Consider the following 22,951-nt stretch of genomic DNA (forward strand, 5'->3'; position numbering starts at 1 on the left):
TACTCTTTAACATGACAGTGTGCTCTTGGTTTTACTATTGTATGTATCAACAGATGTGGATTTAATGTTCAAATTTTATTTTGTAATTTCTAGGTACTTACGTATGTGCTTACAAACATGACATTGAATAATAGATTATTCAGTGAAATTTATTAAACACTGTCAATGCCTTCTAGTCAAAGACTGCCAGGACCGTACCTCTAGTTGAACAAAGTTGGTCTTATTAACTCCCTGCAATGAAGGAGAATGCCTGTCCTAGGGAATGATGGGGGTCTCTGTAAGAGGTTGTTAGAAAGCACTTAGAAGATTCGAGATGATGTTAGGTGATTCGGGGAAGAGTTCAAGGAAGCAAAGCTTTGCTTAGTCTTGGGTGCTTCAGGAAGCAGGAGGACTGGGAATTCTGCAATTGGATATTTAAAATCTTAACAAAAAAGCGAGAGGTACGGAGTAAGGCTAAAGCTGTAATTGATAAAGAAGCAGCAATCCTTCATATTAGCCAGGATAGGAAGATGTTTGAGCATTTTGTGGTTTGGGTGGTGTTCATGTTTTTGTCTGTGTTCAGATATGATTCCAGAGTAGTCTTATTTTTGTCTTCATATCCTGGTGGCAGAGTGACCTTGTTTGATGTTGGCATTCTTTGAAATTGTTGCATTTACGTTAGAACACCAAGTCTGGCTGTGCGTGCCAGGTCAGTTCCCGACAGTCAGGGGCTGCTTTTCTCTCTCACCCCCTGTTGTGTGGGCATTGTGCTAGAAATAAAGCAGATCCTGCTGCCAGAACTTCTAGTCTAAGGGAGATGTGGAGAGAGTAAGTAAAATGAGATGAAGAGGAGAGTTGAGTGTGATGTGAGCAGTCTACGACTAGATGTATACACAGGTGTGGAGGAGCCCAGGGCCTGGCCCAGCTTGGGGTAAGCAGCCAGTCAGTGAAGGCTTCTAGAAGATCTGTTAGAGCCATGTTCTTAAGGATTGGTAGGAGCTGTCCAGGCGTACATACGTGGAGAATGGACTTTCTAAGCAGAGGGGGCATTAAGTGTGAAGGTCTGGAAAGAACAAAGTGGGGGGCAGTGAAGGAGCTGCAAGTAGATCAGTCTGGCTGGAGCCGGAAGTTAGATGTGACTGTGTAAATGGTGGGAGGGATGGGGCTGGGGAGGGGAGAAAGAGATGAGGCCGGAATGGTAAGATGGGGCCAGATTGTGAAGGATCTGCATGCCCTCATTATAATCAAGAAGTTTTCACTCTGCTCTGTGGAGAGCGAAGCTTTCCATAGGAATTGCGTATTTGCATCTTTACAATGGCTTTAAAAGCCTTAGAAGGTGTAAGTTCCTTGAATAACTTGTAAGTAGTAAAGCTGTCATCTGTCCTCCCAACCTTGGTTTTAAGAAAAATGTATTGTAGGTTCAGTCTTGCTTCAGTGTGGCAAATGGATTGCAGGGGCAGGACTGGAGAGAGGAGGCACAAGTTGCTGGCCTGTCACGTTGGTCTGGGCGGGAGATGGCATAGTAGACGTTTTCAGGATTGCTGCCTAGATCACAACTGTTTACTCTTTTCTGGAAACAGTGCCAATACCGTGTGACCTCGTAACCCCTTCCCAACTTTGTGTCTCTTGTTGATTGGTTCTGGGGGTGCATCAGATCCAGCCTGGGCAGGCATAGCCCTTTTCTGGGACTTCTGGATCTGGGAACAAAGAATAGCCTGCTTTCTCTGGTGTTAGAGACTATCTGATTTAGGCCAGGTGCGGTGGCTCACGCCTATAATCCCAACACTTTGGGAGGCAGAGGCAGGCGGATCTCTTGAGCCCAGGAGTTTGAGACCAGCCTGGGCAACATGGTGAAACCTCATTTCTAAAAAAAATACAAAAATTAGCTGGACATGGTGGTGTGCGCCTGTAGTCCCAACTAAGGAGGCTGAGGTGGGAGGATCGCTTGAGCCCCAGAGGTCAAGGCTGCAGTAAGCCATGATCGTGCTATTGCACTCCAGTCTGAGTGACAGAGTGAGACCCTGTCTCAAAAAATAGATAAACAATCTAATTTGAGGCTGGATGGTTGTGGAAAGCCATATTTCCCTTTGTGTAGAAGTAGTTGGTCTAGAATGAAAGTAGATTAAGCCAGTAGAGAAAGAGAATCCTCCTGGCATTTGAGGTCCAGTGGCACCCACTCTTCCCGTAGTGTGGTTATGGGAAATAAACCAGTATTCTTCAAATACATTTTTCTGTTTTGCTTAAGCTAGTTTAAATTAGTTTCTTGCAACCTTAGGGGTCTTGATTAGTATAGATGGTGTAGACCTAAACTAAGGCACTGAGTGTGGGGTTGGGTGATCTCACACTTTAGGGGGTAAACTAGATGAAAAATGGTAGCTGTGTGACTCAGAGGGCCATGGATGCCTTGGTAGAGTAAAGATGAGAATGGTGTTCTACATGGAAGGAGCACATAGAGCATAGGCAGGCGTGTGGAGCAGCACTGGGGAGGTGTGGTGAATTTGAGTTCTTCTGCTTGGCTGGGCTGTGGGGTGAGCTGGGACTGATATAGAGGGAGAGCCAGATCCTGCAAGCCCTGCTGAGGCCTTAGGCTTGATCCTAGAAGGAGTAGGAACAAATGAAGGTGGGTGTTGGTGATGACTGCTAATAAAAACCCTCACTGCTTTCTAATGATAGAAGCATCACATTCCAGAACATGTAGGAAATAAAGGTTTTAAGGAAAATAAAAATTACACTGATGCCCATCACCATTTATTCTTTTTTTATTTCCAGTATTTAAACATGTATGTATTTAAAATAGCTGAGATGCTGTATATATAGCTCTTAATCTTTTATCCCACTTCTGCTATCATGAGTATTTTTCTGTAACACATTTTTTGAGACATTTTGATGACTGTATATTATCCTACTTTGTGCATTTTTATAATTTTATAGTTTATATAATATCCATTTCTAAGATTTTTGTTCTTAAGGATAAAATTGTTTTACTTAAAATCTTAAAATATTGTTCATGTTTCTCATGTTTTTAGAATAATTCCTAGAAGTGAAACTATGGGATCAAATAACATCATGTTTTAAAATAAAAGTTTTTCAACCCAAGAGTATGAATTCAAGTTGCTCTGAATAGATACTCCCTGAAAGTAAGGTATTCTGATTTGTGGTTTACATATAATAACATTCCCCCTTTTTAATGGACAGATTTGAATTTTGACAAATGAATGATTGTGTAACTGCCACCACAGTCAAGATATAGAACAGCCATTAATGTACCAGATTCTCTTGTACTCTTTTGTAGCCACCTCATTCCCCTGCCTTAGACCCTGGCAGCCCCGATCTTTTTTCTGCCCCTGCAGTTTTCCTTTTCCAGAATGCTATGTAAGTAGAATCATAGAGTGTGATAGTTTCTGCCCTCTGGCCCCCAGAGATAAATTTCCTTCCCATGTCAAAACATATTCATTCCATCCCAAGGCCTCCCCAAAAGTCTCAGTTCATTTCAGCATCAACCCAAAGTCCACAGTCTCATTTAAATCTCATCATCTAAATCAGGTATGAGAGGCTCTGGGTGTAGTCCATATGGAGGCATGATTCCTTTCCACCTGGGAAACCCAAGAAACAAGTTATTTGCTCCAACATAGAGTTGGGGAATGGGCATGGGATATCAGTTACAGACAGTCCTGTTCAAGGGTAGAGAAAAAGGAAGGAAAAAAGGATTCACCAGTCCCAAACAATTTCATTTTCATAACAGCAAAAGTTTTCAATTTTGACGAACTCTGGTCTATCAGTTTTCTTTTTTTATGCACCATGCTTTTAGTGTTATATCAAATCTTCCTTAATCTAAGGTCACTAAGGTTATCTATGTTTTCTTCTAGAAGTTTTGTACTTTCAGACATTATATTTAGGTGAATTTTGAGTTAGCACCTGTGTGTGGTAAAAAGTATGGATTGAGGTTTGTTTATTTGCATTTGGATGTCCAGTAATAAAATTTCTACTCCTTTGAAACTTAAAGTGTAGTTACGGTAGACAGACAGTCAGTGAACAATATGAATTTTTCGGATGATGGCAAGTGCTACGGAGAGTGGTGAAAGCAGGGCAAAGGGTTGAGAGTGCAGGGCGACAGTGAAGCCTGTGTGGGGTCGGTACCCTGACATCCCACATCAGGTGAGACTTTCTGACCAGGTGACCTGACGGAGGTCAGGGGGTGAGCCATGTGCATGTCCTGTGGAAGAGAATTTTAGGCAGACAGAAAAGTAGCACAGAGGCCTGGTGAGGGGGGACAGGTGCTCAGCGTGGCCAGGCAGCTAGAAGGGTGAGAAGGATTGGTAGGAGCTACAGTCACAGGTGTAACACAGGTGAGAGGCTTGCCACTTAGAGTTATCTTGGCCAAGGTAAAAACATTTTATTTTATCTTGAGCACTCTGAGAAGCCCTTAGAGGGCTTCGAATAAAAGAGGTCATTCTCTGACTTAGTACTGCCCACATTGTGGTTCTTCCTCAGTGGTGTCAGTGTCACAGGGAGCTGGATAAAGATGCAGAGTAAGGGGCCCCACTCAGACCTGCTGAGTCAGAATCTCTGACGGTGGGGCCCAGGAATCCGCTTTAAAAGCTCTTCAGGTGATTCTGATATATGTTAAAGTTTTTAAAAAAGTAATGTAATTTTAATTGACACATTTTATATATTTATGGGGTACAATGTGATGTTTTGATACATGTATCCATTGTAGAATGATCAAATGAGGCTAATTAATATATTCATCACCTCACATACTTAATTATTTATTTGCAGTGAGACCATTTAAAATCCACTCTTCTAGGTCAAGTGGAGGCAGGGAGGCCAGTTAGGAAGCGATGACAGTGGTGCAGGTGAGTCACGGTGGCTTGTCCAGGGTGGCGGTGATGGAAGTGGTGAGTAGTAGTCAGATGTGGAATGTGTTTTATAAGTAGAGCCCAAAGGATCTGCTAATAGATTGAGTGTAGGGTGTAAGAGGAAGAGGTAAGTCGTGAACATTTCCAAGGTTTTTGGCCTTGGAAGGATGGACCTGCAGCTGCCGTTGACTGGGATGGTGAGAGCAGGGGGAGCAGGGAAGCGTTTTAGATGGTGATGGGGAGGGCCGGGGTGGATCTGGAGTCGGGTGTCGGGTAGGTTAAGACGGAGCTGAGTGTGAACCCAAGACACGTCGTGGCAGCGTTTTGACACCTGAGCTATGGGAGCCGTCGGAAGCCGTGTCTTCACTTCTGCCACTGGAGGTGTCCTTGGATGTGGTTAATGTTAAGAAGGATATTGTATTTAATAGTAACTTAATTTTTTTCTGATTGTAAATTATATGTATTTTGTCTAATTTAACAGGTATTCAAAGAAAGTTAACGGCAGCTTTCTGTGAAAATGTCAGTTTTGATATCACAGAGCGTAATAAATTATGTAGAGGAAGAAAACATTCCTGCTCTGAAAGCTCTTCTTGAAAAATGCAAAGACGTAGATGAGAGAAATGAGGTAAGACCAAGTTTGCAAAATTACATTCTTTCACAAATATTTGTTGACTACCTACTACGTATAGGATAGAAGTGTGTAAGAAATAGGTAGTTCTAACCCTTAGTAATATTGCACTGTACTTACGATGTAATGTCTTATAGTTAAAAGTACTTCAAATCCATGTTTTTGGAGTACATTTTAACTTACATAAATGATTGACTATTGAATTTAGATGTATTGATTTTTTTCCCACTGATGGAATAATTAATATTCAGGAAGCTTGATTACTGAAATCACGTACTTCTATGAAACTTTAGAGATCATCTGGACCTGATCTTGATTAACCAGACAAAATCAGGGATTGTTGAAATACTTTCTTTAATGAGCCCCCACTATCTTCCTCCATTGTTTGTCCCACACACTGTGGGATTTTAAAAACCCTACATCTTTATTAGAGAGTTAAATAGGTTAGGTATTATATTTAGTAACACATTAATAAACATTAACTGAAGTGAGATGTTTCTCCTCAATGTTATGAGTTAAAAAATGTGGATCTTAGTTCATTATGAAAAGCCAAGCTATTATTATTATTATTATTATTTGAGTCGAAGTCTTGCTCTGTCGCCCAGGCTGGAGTGCAGTGGCGCGATCTCGGCTCACTGCAAGCTCCACCTCCTGGGTTCATGCCATTCTCCTGCCTCAGCCTCCCGAGTAGCTGGGACTACAGGTGCCCGCCACCTCTCCTGGCTAATTTTTTTTTTTTTAGGAGAGACAGGGTTTCACCATGTTAGCCAGGATGAGTCTCCATCTCCTGACCTCGTGATCCGCCCGCCTCAGCCTCCTAAGTGCTGGGATTACAGGTGTGAGCCACCATGCCTGGCAAGCCAAGCTATTATTATTTGGCAGGACATTTTAGGTGCTAATACGGTTTTGTGTAAATTTTGTGACTGTCAGGGTATGTGTTTGGTTTATAAAACTTAAGGAAAACAACCTTGTCTCTTAGAACTGTGTGTGTTTTCAAGAGTATGATATTTCTTGCCAGTAGATAAGATGAATAAGGAGTGACTTTTTATTTTACACTATATATGTATGTATATATACTTATGTGTTTGTATATATTTGCTTACATATATATCTTGTGTAGACATATAAAAAGTTTTATTTATTTTTTATTGTGATAAACACATAATATAAAATTTTACATCTTTACCATCTTAACCATTTTTAAGGATACAGTTTAGGAGTATTAAGTATTTCTCCACTGTGGGGCAATAGATTCCAGAACTTTTTCTGTTTTTTATTTTTTTATTTTTTTTGAGACGGAGTCTTGCTGTCGCCCAGGCTGGAGTGAAGTAGTGTGATCTCAGCTCACTGCAACCTCCGTCCCCTGAGTTCAAGTGATTCTCATGCCTCAGCCTCCTAACTGGGACTACAGTTGTGCGCCACCACACCTGGCTAATTTTTTGTATTTTTAGTAGATATGGGGTTTCACCATGTTGGTCAGGCTTGTCTTGAACTCCTGACCTCAAGTGATTCGCCCGCCTCGGCCTCCCAAAAGTGCTGCGATTACAGGCGTGACCACTCCATCCAGCCTACCAGAACTTTTTCATCTTGCAAAATCAAAATTCTGTCTATTAAACAACAGCTCTGCCTTTCCCCCTCTCTCTAAACCCTGGCAGTGACTATTTTACTTTCTGTTTATATGAATATGACTATTTAGATACCTCATGTAATTGGACTTACATACTGTTTGTCTTTTTGTGACTGGCTTATTTCAGTTAGCATAATATCCTCAAGGTTCATTCACGTTATAGCATGTAACAGGATTTCCTTCCTTTTAAGGCTGAATAATATTTCATTGTATGTACATAGCACATTTCTGTGGCTAGAAATTTGGGTTGCTTCCATCTGTTGGTTATTGTGAATAATGCTGCTATAAACATGAGTGTGCAAATGTTATACATGTTTTTGCTTTTGTTTTTTGTTTTTAGACAGGATCTCACTCCATTGGCCAGGCTGGAGTGCAGTGGCAGAATCAGGGGTCACTGCAGCCTTGACCTCTCAGGCTTAAGCGATCCTTCTGCTTCAGCCCCCCAAGTAGCTGGGGCACAGGTGTGCACCACCATACCTGGCTAATTTTTTGTATTTTAGCTGAGATGGGGTTTTGCCATGTTGCCCAGGCTGGTCTTGAACTCCTTGACTCAATCTATCTGCCCGCCTGAGCCTCCCAAAGTGCTGGGATTACAGGCGTGAGGCATCATGCCTGATGTATAAATGTTTTTAAAGCTGCTAAATTGACTTAGTAATTACTTCATTATTACTTTTTCTGACTTGTGGTACCTAATTTCATTTAATGTTAACTCAGTTGTTAAGGAAATGTTGATATAAAAATGTTGTTATTATAATAATATTATGCTAGCTAATGTTTTTATTGAATACTTATGCAAATATTCTGGTATATATTTTCTATATCTTAGCTCATTTAACTTGCATAGCAGCTGTGTAAAGATTAATACTGTTATTTATCTTTATTTATGGGTAAATGACTGAATTACTCAGTTTCCTATCCAATGTATTATTTGGTAGAGTCCATATTTGAACTTTGCTCAATTTGACTTTAAACAGATTATAATCTGTTTAAGCTCTATGTTTTTTCTTTGAGTTTTCATAATAAAGTTTATTTAATGATTATGCCTATATTTTCACTGTTTCTATATTGAACAAAATATATTTTCATTAGTTAACATCATTACCCCCTTCTATGATAATGAATAGTCAAAAATTGTTATACATAGATAAGATACTAATCATTGGAGGTTAATTGTTATAAAATTATTACAGAATTAGTCATTTTGTTAGCATATATTAGCATATTTGGAATAACCATACGATAGTTTGAAAACATTAAATTTTACTTCAGAGACACTTGTCTAGGGAATGCTGAGAAAACAGCTTCACTCGGAAGGAAAAGATAGCACATCAGTAAGCGTCAAATTAATCTTATTGCTGTAAGGAGTAAAGCACAGTGGCATAGAGCTTAGTTTAGCATCATGCTAGATAAGCATTTAATGAATATTAACATATCCAGTTTAATATTGTATCAATTTAAATTGGAGTTTTAAAGTGATAATTTGAAACCACCTAGGCTTGTTCAGTTATGGCTCAGTGTAAAAGCTGGTATTTTTTTTTTTTTTTTTTTTTTAGCATTTTGCTTTTACAACTTCTGATAAAATGTAATTTTTATAGAATTACAAAAAGTTGTTTGTATTTTTTCCCCTTTTCTCTCGTTTTATTTTTATGTAACTTCATGTTAATGTGTTTTGGTTATCAGTTTTGAGAAAGATTCTTAAGTATTAGATCAATTAAAATAATGTGGGTAGGCTGTATACAGTGGCTCACACCTGTAATCCCAGCACTTTGAGAGGCTGAGTCTCTTGAGCCTAGGAGTTTGAGACCAGCCCGGGCACTGTAGTGAGACCCTACTTCTAAAAAAATTAGCTATGTGTGGCACCTTTTAGACCTAGCTACTTGGGAGGCTGAGGTGGGAGGATCGCTTGACCCCAGGAGTTCAAGGCTGCAGTGAGCTATGATTGCACCACTACACTCCAGCCTGGGTGACAGACTGAGACCCTATCTCTAAGAAATATAAACAAATTTAAAAAGGGGTAAAATTGCCTGATACTGTGTTTATTAGCACATAATTGGCCACAAACAGTGAATTCTAGTTTCCTTTTATTGCTTTATTTATAAACTAGATACATCTTTGGCCTATGAATATTTTCAGTGATGGCAAATCTTTGTCCTTTGTAGAGTAGCAAAATGTTTTTATTTTTATTTTATTTTTGAAAGGAACAAACAGTCACTCTCAGCTCTCCTTGGTATAAGGGAATAGTGTTGAGGCTGGTCATTTTTCTCCTGTTTAAGAAAATGAACTGAGACTTTAAGCAATGGAATTTGCTATATGTTTATGAGTAAACTTTATTTTATTTTTTTGAGACAGGATCTTGCTCTGTTGCCCAGGCTGGAGTGTAATGGCATGATCCAGCTCACTGCAGCCTTGACCTGCTGGGCTTAAGCAATCCTCCCATCTCAGCCACCCGAGTAGCTAGGACTACAGGCGTGTGCTACCACGCCTGGCTCATTAAAATTTTTTTTTTTTTTTTTTTTTGTAGAGATGAAGTTTCACAATGTTGCCCAGGCTATTCTCCAACTGCCAGGCTCAAGTGATCCTCCTGCCTCAGCCTCCCAAAGTGCTAGGATTACAGGCATGAGAGTCACTGCGCCTGGTCTGTAAATAGACTAAAGGAAATTTCAAAGGAGGATTTCGAAATATTTTAGTTTCACTATAGTTATTGGAAGAAGTAGAAACCCTCCAGAAGGACTGCTTTAAAAAAAAACCAAAAAACCGTGGTTATTTAGGTTTCATACACTTAAATAAGTAGAAATGGGAACCTGGAAATTGGGAAGAGCAAAAAGATGCTTGAATAGTAGCTGTTTTTGCATTGTAGTCTTCTGGGAAGCTGAGATAAAGTCCAGTATTTCAGTAGGTGCATAGTGTTCTGTTTTGTTTTTGGTGTGTTTTGGCTTGAGGTCACTGTAAGTAGTAGAGCAGGGTTTATGTGGATTATGTAATCCTGTGTTTTCTGGAAGGAGATAGGCATGGAATTTGCTGGGATGTGTGGGGTCAGGTATGGAAAGGATCTTTATTGATTCATTTTCAAGTAGAAAAATGAAAGTTCTCATGATATAAGTTACTTTATCTCTACAACTGTAGTTACTGGACTGGTTAAGCAAGAACTAGGAAAATCCAAAGATAGGCTTTGTTTTCAGGGCGAACTTTTAAAGTAACAATCGTTCTATTTTTGGGGATCCTGTAAAACTTTATGGCAGCCTTTCCTGAAAGTCATTATCTTTTTGGATAGTGTAGATACAAAAGGTGCATCAGTTAAGAATTGCTTTGTACTGCATGGAACAGCTCTCAAAACAGTGATTTAGACAAATTAAGGTTTTGTTTTTCTGTCATTATGACAAGCTAGATGAGCCATTTCAAGGCTAATATGATGGCTTCAGGATATCCTCAAGAACCCAGGCTCCTTCCTTTCTCTCCAGTCGTCACTGTGTGCCTATTGCATCACATCCGTCATGTTCAAAACCCCAGCACTGTGTCTCAGTTTGGCCAAGAAGAAGGAAAAGGCACAGACCAGCAGAATTAGTCCCTGACAGAGCTTTCCTGGGAGAGCTAGCCAGGGCACCATTGTGAGATTATTTCCAGCTGCAAGTGAGGCTGAACACTGGGCGTTTTTTTTCCAGCTGAGCTCACTGCCACCCCCAACAAGCCCTGTCTTTCTACATGCTGGGTAGACAACTGATAGTTTCTGCAAGAAAAGAGAATGACAGTTCGAGTCTTTCATTTGGCATGTTTCTAGGCTATCAAATTTATACCATCTTTCCTACTTGTGTTGTATGTATTTGTAACATTTATATTATGTTTTTCTCTCATTATCTAGAAACACTTATCTATGTGAACATCTGAAATGTAACTGTGACCCAGAGAGTAAACAGAAAACTTCCCTGAGTCTTTGGAATTATAATTTTGAAAACTGTGATGTAAAATTGATGTATCCTCAGGACTGTGGATTTAGAGTCTGTTGCTTTAATTTATATATTTTACCAATGACTTTGATACCTGACTTTGTGTCCCAGTAGATTAGAAGGGAGAACAGTTCTATAGAATGTATACCAAAGAACCTAGAGCTGACAGAGGCATGCATGGCAAAGTAATTGATGTTGGTAGTTATGACTCAGAATTATAAACGTAATGTTTCAGGTAATCTGTTTAACAAGTAGCAGTACGTGCATAGCTTTTTAGAATGATGATTATCATAAAAGTTATAATCAGCTTTAATGTTGAGAAGATAAATTGTTTCACCCAGAAAATCTATTTATGTGTAATGCGTCATTCCCTAATGACCATGGTTGGATGACATGTGGCTACCACATATAATTTAGCATCCATCCTTACATAGGAATGTCTGTATTTAATGTGACCGATATTTGAACTTTAAACCAGTGTTTGTGTTTAAATCCTTACTTGTATTATTCTTATAATAGCATCTGTTGTATTTTGCTAATCATTATAACTGTTTGCTTATTTGGATTTTGTGCCTAATAGAATTTTAAATTCTTTGAGACTTTGCTCACTCGTTTACTCAGCAAATATTTGGATACCTGTGTGGCAGTCACTGTCCCTCACACTGGGTATATAGTTTTAAACCCATAAGCAAAACAGACATGTTTCCCGGCCTTTAGGGGAGACAGAAATGATCAGTTGTTAATCACACAATAAAAATGTGGTTACAAACGAGGATTAGTATAGGAGAAGTAAATTATAGGGGATCAGTAAGGAGGTGGGAATGAGCAGGAGGGCACGTTGAGGCTGGAGGTGGCACAGACTGGGTTGAGAGCCAGGCACATGCCCTGCTCCGCATCACTCAGGGTTTGTGTCAGCATGGGTAAGGATGTTGGTTCTTATCCAAAAGAACTATGGGAAAACATCAAAGCGTTTTCAGCTGAGGAATAGTGTCAGGTGGGCATTTAAAAGAATCATAGATATTTCCCCCCATACTAATATACATGTAGTAAGTAGGTGTTTAAGTGTTTGCATAATTAAACTTAATTTTTGGTGTACATTTTTCTCATATGCCTTAGTGTGTCTTAGTACCTTTAGTATCATCCCTCTTTAACCTGGTACTTCCTTTTTGAAAAATTTTAATTTTAATTTTTTTTTGGGACAAGTCTTGCTGTGTCACACAGGCTGGAGCTCAGTGGTACGATCTTGGTTCACTGCAACCTTTGCCTCCCAGGTTCCAGCGATTCTCGTGTCTCAGCCTCCCAGGTAGCTGGGATTACAGGAATGCACCATGACGCTCCCTCTAGTTTTGTATTTTTAGTAGAGACGGGATTTCACCATGTTGGTCAGGCTGGTCTTGAACTCCTGGCCTCACGTGATCCGTCCATCTTGACCTCCCAAAGTGCTGGGATTACAGGCTTGAGCCACTGCGCCCGGCCTAACCTGGTACTTGCCGATCTGTTTCCTGTCATGGCACTTACAGAAAATGATAACTTTTGACTGCACTTGCAGTAGATGAGGCTTGCTGGTAGGGGTGACTTGTCCAGGTGCCTAGCTGCCTGAGCCCTGCCCTTGTCTCCAGGGCTTGAGGGAGCATCGTCTCTGTACTCCTGTGACTCATTCTTAACCCGAAGGCTGGGACACTGATTTCACTAGTAGGAGCTTTATTTAGTTTAGTGAACTAAGTTTCTAAGAGAAGGCTTTAAAAAAACTACATATGTGTATTATACATAGCACCTGGTTGTCTTTATTCATTATTTTACTTTTCTTCTTATGGTCCTATTTCAGACAAAACATCTATATGTAATTAAAAACACATTCTAGATCGTATTCTACCTGTATTGTTAGAGAATTTGGCTACCATAAGTATCCTGAAATTTTATGTATATTTCAGTAATTGCATTCCAAATCCTAGTGTTATTCATATTTACTTGCTTTAAATGAATTTGCAGGGCCAAAAACAGATTGTTAATACTGTGGGAAGAAAAATTATGTTTTATTTTTTCTTTGACTTTTAAATTACTACTAAACTGCAACTTAAAGTTCAAAGCTATTTCTAAATTAAATATAGTAAACACAACTAACCAGTGCTTAACATACATTCATGAAAATGTTTGGTATATTTAACTGTGATGTTTTAGTAAAAGTAGCATATCTTGATAAGTTCCCTGTGTCCTTTATATTTTCTAGTGTGGCCAGACTCCACTGATGATAGCTGCTGAACAAGGCAATCTGGAAATAGTGAAGGAATTAATTAAGAATGGAGCTAACTGCAATCTGGAAGATTTGGTATATATTAAATAATTTACTCATCATTTGCTCACTCTTTTCTTTGCTATGTTTTTTGTTTTTCAGAGGTGATTCAAAAGTAATAATTAAAACTTTTACATATATTTCAACTTTGCCTAGTGGGCTGTATCAGTGTTTTTTTAAAAGAGTAATACAGGAGAGAAATTTTTACTTTCAATGAAGGATCTCAGCTCTTTGGTTTTTTTATATGGATGAGACTGGCTGAATAGAGAGCATGTGTACATACAGTTAAATGTCCGCCTAGAAGATATCCACGTGTGAGTCATGTTAAGTAACTCCCCATAATGGTAACTTATTATAAATATCATTACATATGATAATGGCCAGGAATATATGGTCCCTTCTGATACCACCTCTGAGGGGTAAATCGACATTCCACACAGTTACATTTCCTCTGATTCTCCCTGTATTTTTGGAATTGCTTTTGAGGGTCACATAGCTACATCTATTTTGTTTCTTAATTGAATGATTACAGTTAGGAATAAAAGTTAACATAGGATGCTTATATCCTTTATTTAAAAAATAAAGGAGAATAGTTCTTTTCTTTATCACATTGTATCTAAACATTTGAGATCTCTGTAGTCTGGTAGCCTGTGAATGTGCTTTTAAATCTGATTACAGTCTCTTTAATTTGAATTTAAATTATAGTCAGGGTGGCTAGCCATGAGGATTAGCTTTGAGGTTTTGATGATCATTTTTTCTCATTTTTAAAAAGCACAGTATATGATTAGAAGTCCAGTGAGAAGACTGAACAAGCGGTTATAAAACCATGTTTACCCCATTCTTAGTGATGCAAGTGGACAGATGGATTCTTAGGAGAGCTTCAGTGTGACTGTAGAGTAGTTTAGTTAGTATGGGTCACGTCATGTCAACTTGGTATGATCATTTGGTATGTAAGGTGAAATTTAGTTTTCCTTACTTTGAAATGTTATTTTTGGTTTGAAAATGATAACTTTTAAAATATGTGTTCAAGGATAATTGGACAGCACTTATATCCGCATCCAAAGAAGGGCATATACACATCGTAGAGGAACTGCTGAAATGTGGGGTTAACCTGGAGCACCGTGATATGGTATGGACATTTTTATATGTTCTTCATTAGCTGAAATCTTGTTTATAATCATAGATATGTGTGAAATCTTGTATTTTTATGTGTGAAATGATATTATAATAATGTTTTTAGAATTTGGGATTGGACATTGAAATGACCCTCAAGAATGTTTTAAAACCCAGGTGTTATAATATACCTCATAGTACATTCTTAGTCATTTTTCGTTTATTTCAGAGTTTAAAATTCTGACATATTGTTACAAATAACTCATTACTCTTTAATATATCAACATTTTGGATCTTCTGAGACAGTTGTTTCCTTTAGGTAGGACTTTAGGAGGGACAGCGTATGGTTTTAAAACTGTTACCAGGTATTCAAAGTTACACTTTTCAGAATAATATTTTAGATTTATTTTTAAAATGTGGTTATTTTCAGACATGCTATCCGTGCATGACAGAAGTTTAACAAGATGTGATCCTTAATTATTACTTAGCTCTTACTTGAGCTTGGCATCTGGTTAAAGCATAAGGTGAAGAGAGAGGTCATTTCTGGCTAATTCTGTAAAATGTTCAGCCCTTTTAAAAGTTGATTTAAACAGTAGAAGAAAGGAAGAAAATGATCTGCTGTGATATATAAAATATTTATTACTTAGCTGATGATGGTTTTTGAAGTACAGACGGTCTGAGTTTTTAAGAAGCCTTAGCATTTCACCATTTTGCACTTAATAACACATTAAAATTTCACAGTAGTTCAACCTGTATAATCTTATATTTGTTCTCAAAACTAAGTGCAATGGGTGGTATCCTTATTTTTATAGGAAGATACAGGGAACCGCTGGTATCTTATATATTTCCAAAAAGAATTTAAGTACGTTGCAGTGAAAGTTTAGGGAGAGAAGATAATGATGTCAGTAACTGAGGCAAAGATGGATATGACAGCTGAGAGTGAAGTGTGGTTCTTGCCTTGTTGGTACGAAAGGTAGAAGGGAAATGCAGGGAGTTATCGAGTTCTCAATACTTTATTAAAGGTACCTTACCAGATTATCAGATGGGTTAATGACACAGCAGCTGTAAAGCACCTAAAGAGACCAGGTGTGGAATAGGTACCATACCAATAGGTACTATACCAGTAGGTAGCTATTCCATGCCTGGCCTCGTTAGGTGCTTTATAGCTGCTCTGTCATTTAACTGACTTCTCAGAACAATCCTATGGACTAAGGGTAGATTTTATTCTCAATGTATAATTGAGGAAATTGAGACTGGAAGAGGTGAATCTTTATCCTAAGTCACGCAGCTAGTAAGCAATTAGGCTGGGTTTTGAACCAGGTCTCCCTGCTCCAAAGACTTTCTCCTCTATCATTGTTTTACATATATCAGCAAGGGAATTAGGAACAATAAAATATACATTATGAATGTGTAAAAGTGCATTAAGATTTGTAAAAACTGATTTCTTAAACTTTGTTGGTTCTCCCTATTTCTTCAAAGTGATGACCAGGAAACCTTTAACATTTAAAGGGTCTTTATTTTGGCTTTAAAACACTGAAAATTGGGGAAACTGAGGACCATGTCTCTCTCAGTAACCAGTATTGTGGGACCTTAACCTCAAAGGATTGGGTGGGTGGGCAGTAGTAACTACCAAGTTGAGGGAAGACAGAGTCCCTGGGACTTGTTTAAGGAGAGGAGAGTGACCACTGAGGTCCTGTGGGGCTCAGGAAGGATTCCAGGATTTAATATCAGAAGTCTAGTGGGGACTCTTCCTGTGAGGACCTTTACTGGCACCAAAGTAAAGAAAGAGTTCATGAAATATAAAGCTATACTATAGTTAATTGGTCTCAGTCTTTTGCCAATTTAGCTTCATTTTCTTGAGATTAAAATTTTATCTCGTAGTTTCTTACGTAGGGGGCCAGAGGGACATTATTCTTTTTTTTTTTTTTCCCCCTGAGACGGAGTCTCGCTCTTTACCCAGTCTGGAGCACAGTGGCACAATCTTGGCTCACTGCAACCTCCGCCTCCCAAGTTCAAACAATTCTTCTGCCTCAGCCTCCTAAGGAGCTGGGATTACAGGTATGTGCCACCACGCCTGGCTCACTTTTTTTTTTTTTTTTTTTTTTTTTTTTTTTGAGACGGAGTCTCGCTCTGTCGCCCAGGCTGGAGTGCAGTGGCCGGATCTCAGCTCACTGCAAGCTCCGCCTCCCGGGTTCGGGCCATTCTCCTGTCTCAGCCTCCTGAGTAGCTGGGACCACAGGCGCCCGCCACCTCGCCCGGCTAGTTTTTTGTATTTTTTAGTAGAGACGGGGTTTCACCGTGTTAGCCAGGATGGTCTCGACCTCCTGACCTAGTGATCCGCCCGTCTCGGCCTCCCAAAGTGCTGGGATTACAGGCTTGAGCCACCGCGCCCGGCCCTGGCTCACTTTTTGTGTTTTTAGTAGAGACAGGATTTCACCATGTTGGCCAGGCTGGTGTTAAACTCCTGACCTCAAGTGATCCTTCTGCCTAGGCCTCATTTTTTTTTTTTTTTTTTTTTTTTTTTTGAGACAGGGTCTCTGTCACCTCACTACAACCTCCATCCCCCAGGCTTGAGTGATCTTCCCACCTCAGCCCCCCTTGTAGCTGGGACTACAGATGCACACCACCGTGGCTGGCTAATTTTTGTATTTTTTGTAGAGTCAGGGTTTTGCCATGTTGCCCAGGCTGGTCTTGAACTCCTGAGCTCAAGTGATCTGCCTGTCTTGGGCTCCCAAAGTGCTGGCATTACAGGCGTGAGCCACCATGCCCGGCTGGGACATTATTCAAATTGAAGTGAGGGCATGATGATAAAAAGTTCTGGGCAAGGCTGGGTGCGGTGGCTCATGCCTGTAATCCCAGCACTTTGGGAGGCGGAGGTGGGCAGGTCCTGCGGTCAGGAGATCTAGACCATCCTGGCTAACATGGTGAAACCCTGTCTGTACTAAAAATACAAAAAAATTAGCTGGGCGTGGTGGCTGCCTGTAGTCCCAGCTACTCAGGAGGCTGAGGCAGGAGAATGGCGTGAACCCGGGAGGCAGAGCTTGCAGTGAGCTGAGATTGCACCACTGCCCTCCAGCCTGGGCGACAAGTGAGACTCCGTCTCAAAAAAAAAAAAAAAAAAAGTTCCGGGCAAGTATTTTACAAGTTAAAATATAGATGTAAGACTTTACTTGACCAAATGCCCAGCTCTGTAATTTGACCTAAATATGTTGTGTCTTTCACGGCCTTGACACTTTAGAAGAGTACTCATCAGTAGTTTTAGGTTGTTCCTCAGTTTGGATTTGTAGATGTTTCTCGTGTTCACATGCAGATGTGCTTTAGAGGGAAGGATGTCCCAGAGGCGATGTGCTTTTCTTGGTGTACCTCCTTGGGGAATGTGATTTCAGTTGGTGTCACTGGTGATGTCAGCCTTCATCTCTTGATTAGGGTAGTGTCTGTTACTGTAAGGGTACTATTTTTCCGTTTGTAATTACTTAATATTTGGGGGAAGATACTTTGAGACTAAACAAAATACCTTTCTTCTGACTAAACTTTCACCTATTTGATTTAGCATTCATCAGTGAATCTTACCTGCAACAGTTATTACCATAACTGTGGTGGTATAATGATGAGTTTCTGCTGCCCTCATATTCTGCATTAATTAATTAGAATTCTTCTGTAGGGAAGAGTGCCTGCTTCCCTTCCCCATACCCTACTCTGTCTGTCGTCTGTCTGTCCATCCATCCATCCATTCATCCATTCATCTATATATCTATCTATATCTTTCTATTTCAGTATGGACTTATAAATATTTATTCCTTGGGTTATAGTCCAGTACTAATATTACTGCTCAAGTTATTCCAACTTTATCCATTAGAAGCTCTTTCAGGCTGGCTCTGTGCCCTTTTAAGATGCTCCGTACTTAAAAAAATTCCTTAGTAAGATTTGATTACATTGGTCTTTTTTTATTGAATTGTATCATAGTTAAGGAGAAGATTGCTCCTGTAGCTTAGTAAGTAGAACTTCATCAAGTGTGGTGTTAATTCATACCTGATGACCTTGCCTACATCTGGAAATCCTGATCATGGATGAGATGCCTTAGCATCCTCTCTCTTTTAGCAAGAGGTACTATAATGATCTGGGGTTTAAAGGATGTGTTTAAATGCAGGAGTTGAATATGATTGTTAGAATCTCTCTCTGGATAAAGTTTAAATTCATATAAAGAAATGAATATCTAGGAACATAGAAAGTTTTCTGAAGAAAAAAATTGTTTTTTTCTGAGATGGAGTCTCGCACTGTCGCCTGGGCTGGAGTGCAGTGGCACAATCTCGGCTTACTGCAACCTCCGCCTCCCAGGTTCAAGTGGGACTTCTGCCTCAGCCTCCCAAGTAGCTGGGACTACAGGTGCACGCCATCTTGCCTGGCTAATTTTTGTATTCTTTTAGTAGAGATGGAGTTTCACCATATTGGTCAGGCTGGTCTCAAACTTCTGAGCTCATGAGCCGCCTGCCTTGGCCTCCCAAAGTGCTGGGATTACAGGCATGAGCCACCACGCCCAGCCTGAAGAAATATTTTTAGACAGGCAAAATAAATCTTAGAAATTTGGAAGAGTTCATAATGAATGTTCTCTAATTCAGGTTTCGTTATATAGCATAAACTTTGGACTAACCATTTGTGGATGCAAGAGATTTGACTTACTTCATGTACTATTGTATTTGGGGAGCCTGGGAATTTAAAACTATATAATACTACCATCATGAAACAATGGTTTATAAAGATATTTACTAAAGAAATTTCATTAGTGACATTTTTTATACTCAGAGATGATCTAACGTTTGATTCCCTTACCCCTACTTTTTTTATGTAGGGAGGATGGACAGCTCTCATGTGGGCATGTTACAAAGGCCGTACTGACGTAGTAGATTTGCTTCTTTCTCATGGTGCCAATCCAAGTGTCACTGGTCTGGTAAGCATTAACAAACAAATTTGTTTGTATTATAAGTGGTAAGTTTTCTTAGGGAATACTTAAGGTTGATTATACTTGGCTTCATTGTGGGTAGAGATATTCTTTATCTTATTAAATAAACAATGTAGAATATGATTTCAAAACACACACAGTAATGAGAATTTTTATCTAAAGCTACGTTTATTTTTCAATTGTTGTCAGCAAAAAGGCAGCTCTTAGAGCTTAAATGTTAATTATAACTATATAACATTGCAAAAGGAAATTTTGAAATCTTTAGTCATCTTCCTGTTTTCTGTGTGTGAATCCTTAATCTGAACTTATTTAAAGAAAAGAGACATTTACCAAATAATTATGCTGTTTTTCTATACATTCTGTTATATATATTTACATTCCTCTTATTTCACTTTCTTCTTAATAGTATTGCCTTTTGACCAGATAACCACATTTTAATGTGTTGAATTTACAAAAATAAATGTATTCATAATATATGATTATTTAAGATTTGTTATATCTTAGTTGCCAATTATGTATTACGAGTGTTTCATCTGTTTTTAAAATGGAGAATGGTTTGTAATCTGATTAAAAAAACATTGCTTTGTGTTACTTCCTTTGATATTTACTTTACTTAGCAAATGTGTGTTGTAAATATCTACCTAAAAGATTTTATTTTTCCTTCCCTCCCTCCCTCCTTGCTTGCTTTCTTTCCTTCCTTCCTGCTTATCTACCTACCTACCTACCAATCTATCCTAGCAGTACAGTGTTTACCCCATCATTTGGGCAGCAGGGAGAGGACATGCAGATATAGTGCATCTTTTACTGCAAAATGGTGCCAAAGTCAACTGCTCTGATAAGGTAGGTCAGCAGCATCATTTCAGGTTCCAGTCCATGTTGTGTCCACTCAGTGTCTAAGTTATAAACATTTTTATATGATATCATGAGGCTTCTCTAATGTAGTTTATATTTTTGTATATTAATGCATTTTATATAGATATATATCTCATAGATGGATTCCCTGGGTATATTATGTAGTAAGTATCCTTCTGATGTTTTCTTATGTCACATTCATCATTCCCAAGAAAACTGACTGGGATGATAGAGTCCCTGTCTTCATTGTTTGAAGTTTTCGACTGTAACTCTTCTTCCTACCTTCAGTCCTATCTGCTTTCTCTGTATTGTTGTGTGAGAGATCTTTCTAAAATTGAAGTTTGGTTGTCTTTCTCTTGGGCTTAAATTCCTGAAGACCGTCTCTGGTATGGTGGGTGAAGATGGGCCTTGCCTTCCTTTTTCCCCTTCTCTTGCTGCTTGTCCCCCATGCTTCCTCACATGCCAGCCACCAAACGACCCATGGTCCAGGGCTCCTTCGCAGTGTGCCCGCCTCTTCCTCCTCAGCTTCTCTTCATCTCTGAGGCTCTGCCTATTTGCCGGCACCTCCAGAAAGCATTCCAGAATCATGTGCTATTCTTTTTTTTTTTTTTAATACTTAACACTTACCTCAGTTATTGCATAAATACTTACCTAATTATCTTTTTTTCTTCTTTACTTTTGGAAAGCTTCATTGGCTTTCACTGTTTGGGGATAAAACCCAGGCTTTTCAGTTTGGCTTCAGCCTGTCTCTGAGGCTCACTTCTTGCCATTTTTTACATATATGCTGTGTTTTAGATACAACAGATTGTCTAACGTTCTGTGAACGTTGTTTCTGTGTTTATTCTGTTCCCTCTGCTAGGCATGCTATTACTTCCTCTGCCTGATGAACTCCTGTTTATTTCTCAAGGCTTATTTGAGGTGTTAGCTTCTTTGTTAAGTCTTCTTACCCTGGGTGCCCCTTCCTGGGTACTCTGCACATTTCCATTAGGGCACATAACCTATTGCCTTGTAATGATTGATTTCCACATCCTTCTTACCACTAGAGTGTACGTTTCATGTAGATAAGGACTGCCTTTTTTTTTTTTTTTCCCATTTTGTACCTCCATTATTTCCATTAGTGGTCTTAGTATTTGGCATATTGTGGGGATAACTGTAATCTTTTCACATTTATTGTAGCTAAATATAGGGAAATAGCTATTACTTTAAGATTTGTTTTTTGTCATTAAAATAGATTCTGCACATAAATTTCTTTAAGTACAACAGTATTGTTTAACCTTATGGGGCTGCTGGAAATCATTCATCTCTTGATCTGGGCAGTAGTTATGCCAGTGTATACATATGTAAAAAATCATCAAGTCGTACAGTGAAAATCAGTATAGTTTTTGTACTTTGTACATGTTATGCCTCACTTAAAAATATTACACAAAATAATAGCTTAATGAGGAGCATAGGGAGGCTGTTGTAAATATTTATATTATAATATGGCATTTAAGAATATTGCATTTGTACTGTTGGCTAATTCAGATTGACTGAGGTTTGACGTATGTCTAAAATGGATACAGTTTTGTCTGTTGATGGATTTTTTTTTTTCTTTTTTTTTTTTTTTTTTTTGAGACGGAGTCTCACTCTGTCACCCAGGCTGGAGTGCAGTGGCCGGATCTCAGCTCACTGCAAGCTCCGCCTCCCGGGTTCACGCCATTCTCCGGCCTCAGCCTCCCGAGTAGCTGGGACTACAGGAGCCCGCCACCTCGCCCGGCTAGTTTTTTTTTTGTATTTCTTAATAGAGATGGGGTTTCACCGTGTTAGCCAGGATGGTCTCGATCTCCTGACCTCGTGATCCACCCGTCTCGGCCTCCCAAAGTGCTGGGATTACAGGCTTGAGCCACCGCGCCCGGCCGGATTTTTTTTTTTATATGGAGTCTTGCTCTGTCACCCAGGCTGGAGTGCAGTGGTACGATCTTGGCTCACTGCAACCTCTGTCTCCTGGGTTCAAGTGATTCTCCTGTGTCAGCCTCCTGAGTAGCTGGGATTACAGGTGCGCACCACCACACCTGTCTAATTTTTGTATTTTTAGTAGAGACGGGGTTTCACCATGTTGCCCAGGCTGGTCTCGACCTCCTGAGCTCAGGTGATTCACCTGCCTCGGCCTCCCAAAGTGCTGGGATTACAGGCGTGAGCCACCACGCCCAGCCTGTGATGTAATTTAATTATAATAGAGAAGCCTTTATTTTCTCCTTGCCTATAATAAAATGTTTATATATAGCTTGGCTTTCAAGGCCCTCAAGAATCAGGTAATAATGCTACCTAATCTGTCACTCATTAGCATTTTGAGAAAATGTTTAGTATCCACTATGCAGTACCCTGTACCTGCACTTAGCACAGAAGATATAAAAACAAAGAAGATGATCTCTGTTTAGAGAAGTAGGGAGATAAGTGGGCCACGTAAAATGCAAAGGCCCAGGGTCAGGTGACTTAGGAGTGTAGAGGTGGGAGAATTCACTGATGGTGCAGCAGTCAGTCAAGATTTGGTAAAAGAATGCGACTTCCTCTAGACCTTGAAGAAAGGGTAGAGTTTACATCCCTGAGAGAGGAGGAGCAGAAACGAACTGGGCACAGGGAAAGGAGAGCACAAGGTACCAGGGAACGGCTTCAGGTGGCCTGTTGAGCTAGTGTTGAGTGCACCCTCAGTGGTGAGGAGAGGGGTG

The 22,951-nt window shown here is 39.5% G+C and overlaps 1 protein-coding gene across 12 annotated transcripts in view; it reads left to right on the top strand.

The window, feature by feature from the left end:
• Positions 1-22,951, top strand: part of KIDINS220 (kinase D interacting substrate 220) — a 110,406-nt gene that overhangs the window by 5,134 nt on the left and 82,321 nt on the right. For 4 of the 12 annotated variants that reach the window (XM_077960173.1, XM_077960180.1, XM_077960175.1 and 1 more), the window contains exons 2-6: positions 5,320-5,463; positions 13,262-13,360; positions 14,355-14,453; positions 19,284-19,382; positions 20,133-20,234. In XM_077960173.1, the coding sequence (XP_077816299.1) occupies positions 5,356-5,463; positions 13,262-13,360; positions 14,355-14,453; positions 19,284-19,382; positions 20,133-20,234 (507 nt within the window). In that variant the 5' untranslated portion in view covers positions 5,320-5,355. Of the gene's footprint in view, positions 1-4,786; positions 4,836-5,319; positions 5,464-13,261; positions 13,361-14,354; positions 14,454-19,283; positions 19,383-20,132; positions 20,235-22,951 lie in introns of all 12 variants that reach the window. The other 8 variants (XM_077960177.1, XM_077960183.1, XM_077960178.1 and 5 more) reach the window with 3 other exon arrangements.

The sequence above is a fragment of the Macaca mulatta genome, chromosome 13, assembly GCF_049350105.2.
Source record: "Macaca mulatta isolate MMU2019108-1 chromosome 13, T2T-MMU8v2.0, whole genome shotgun sequence".
In the NCBI taxonomy this organism is placed as follows: domain Eukaryota; kingdom Metazoa; phylum Chordata; class Mammalia; order Primates; family Cercopithecidae; genus Macaca; species Macaca mulatta.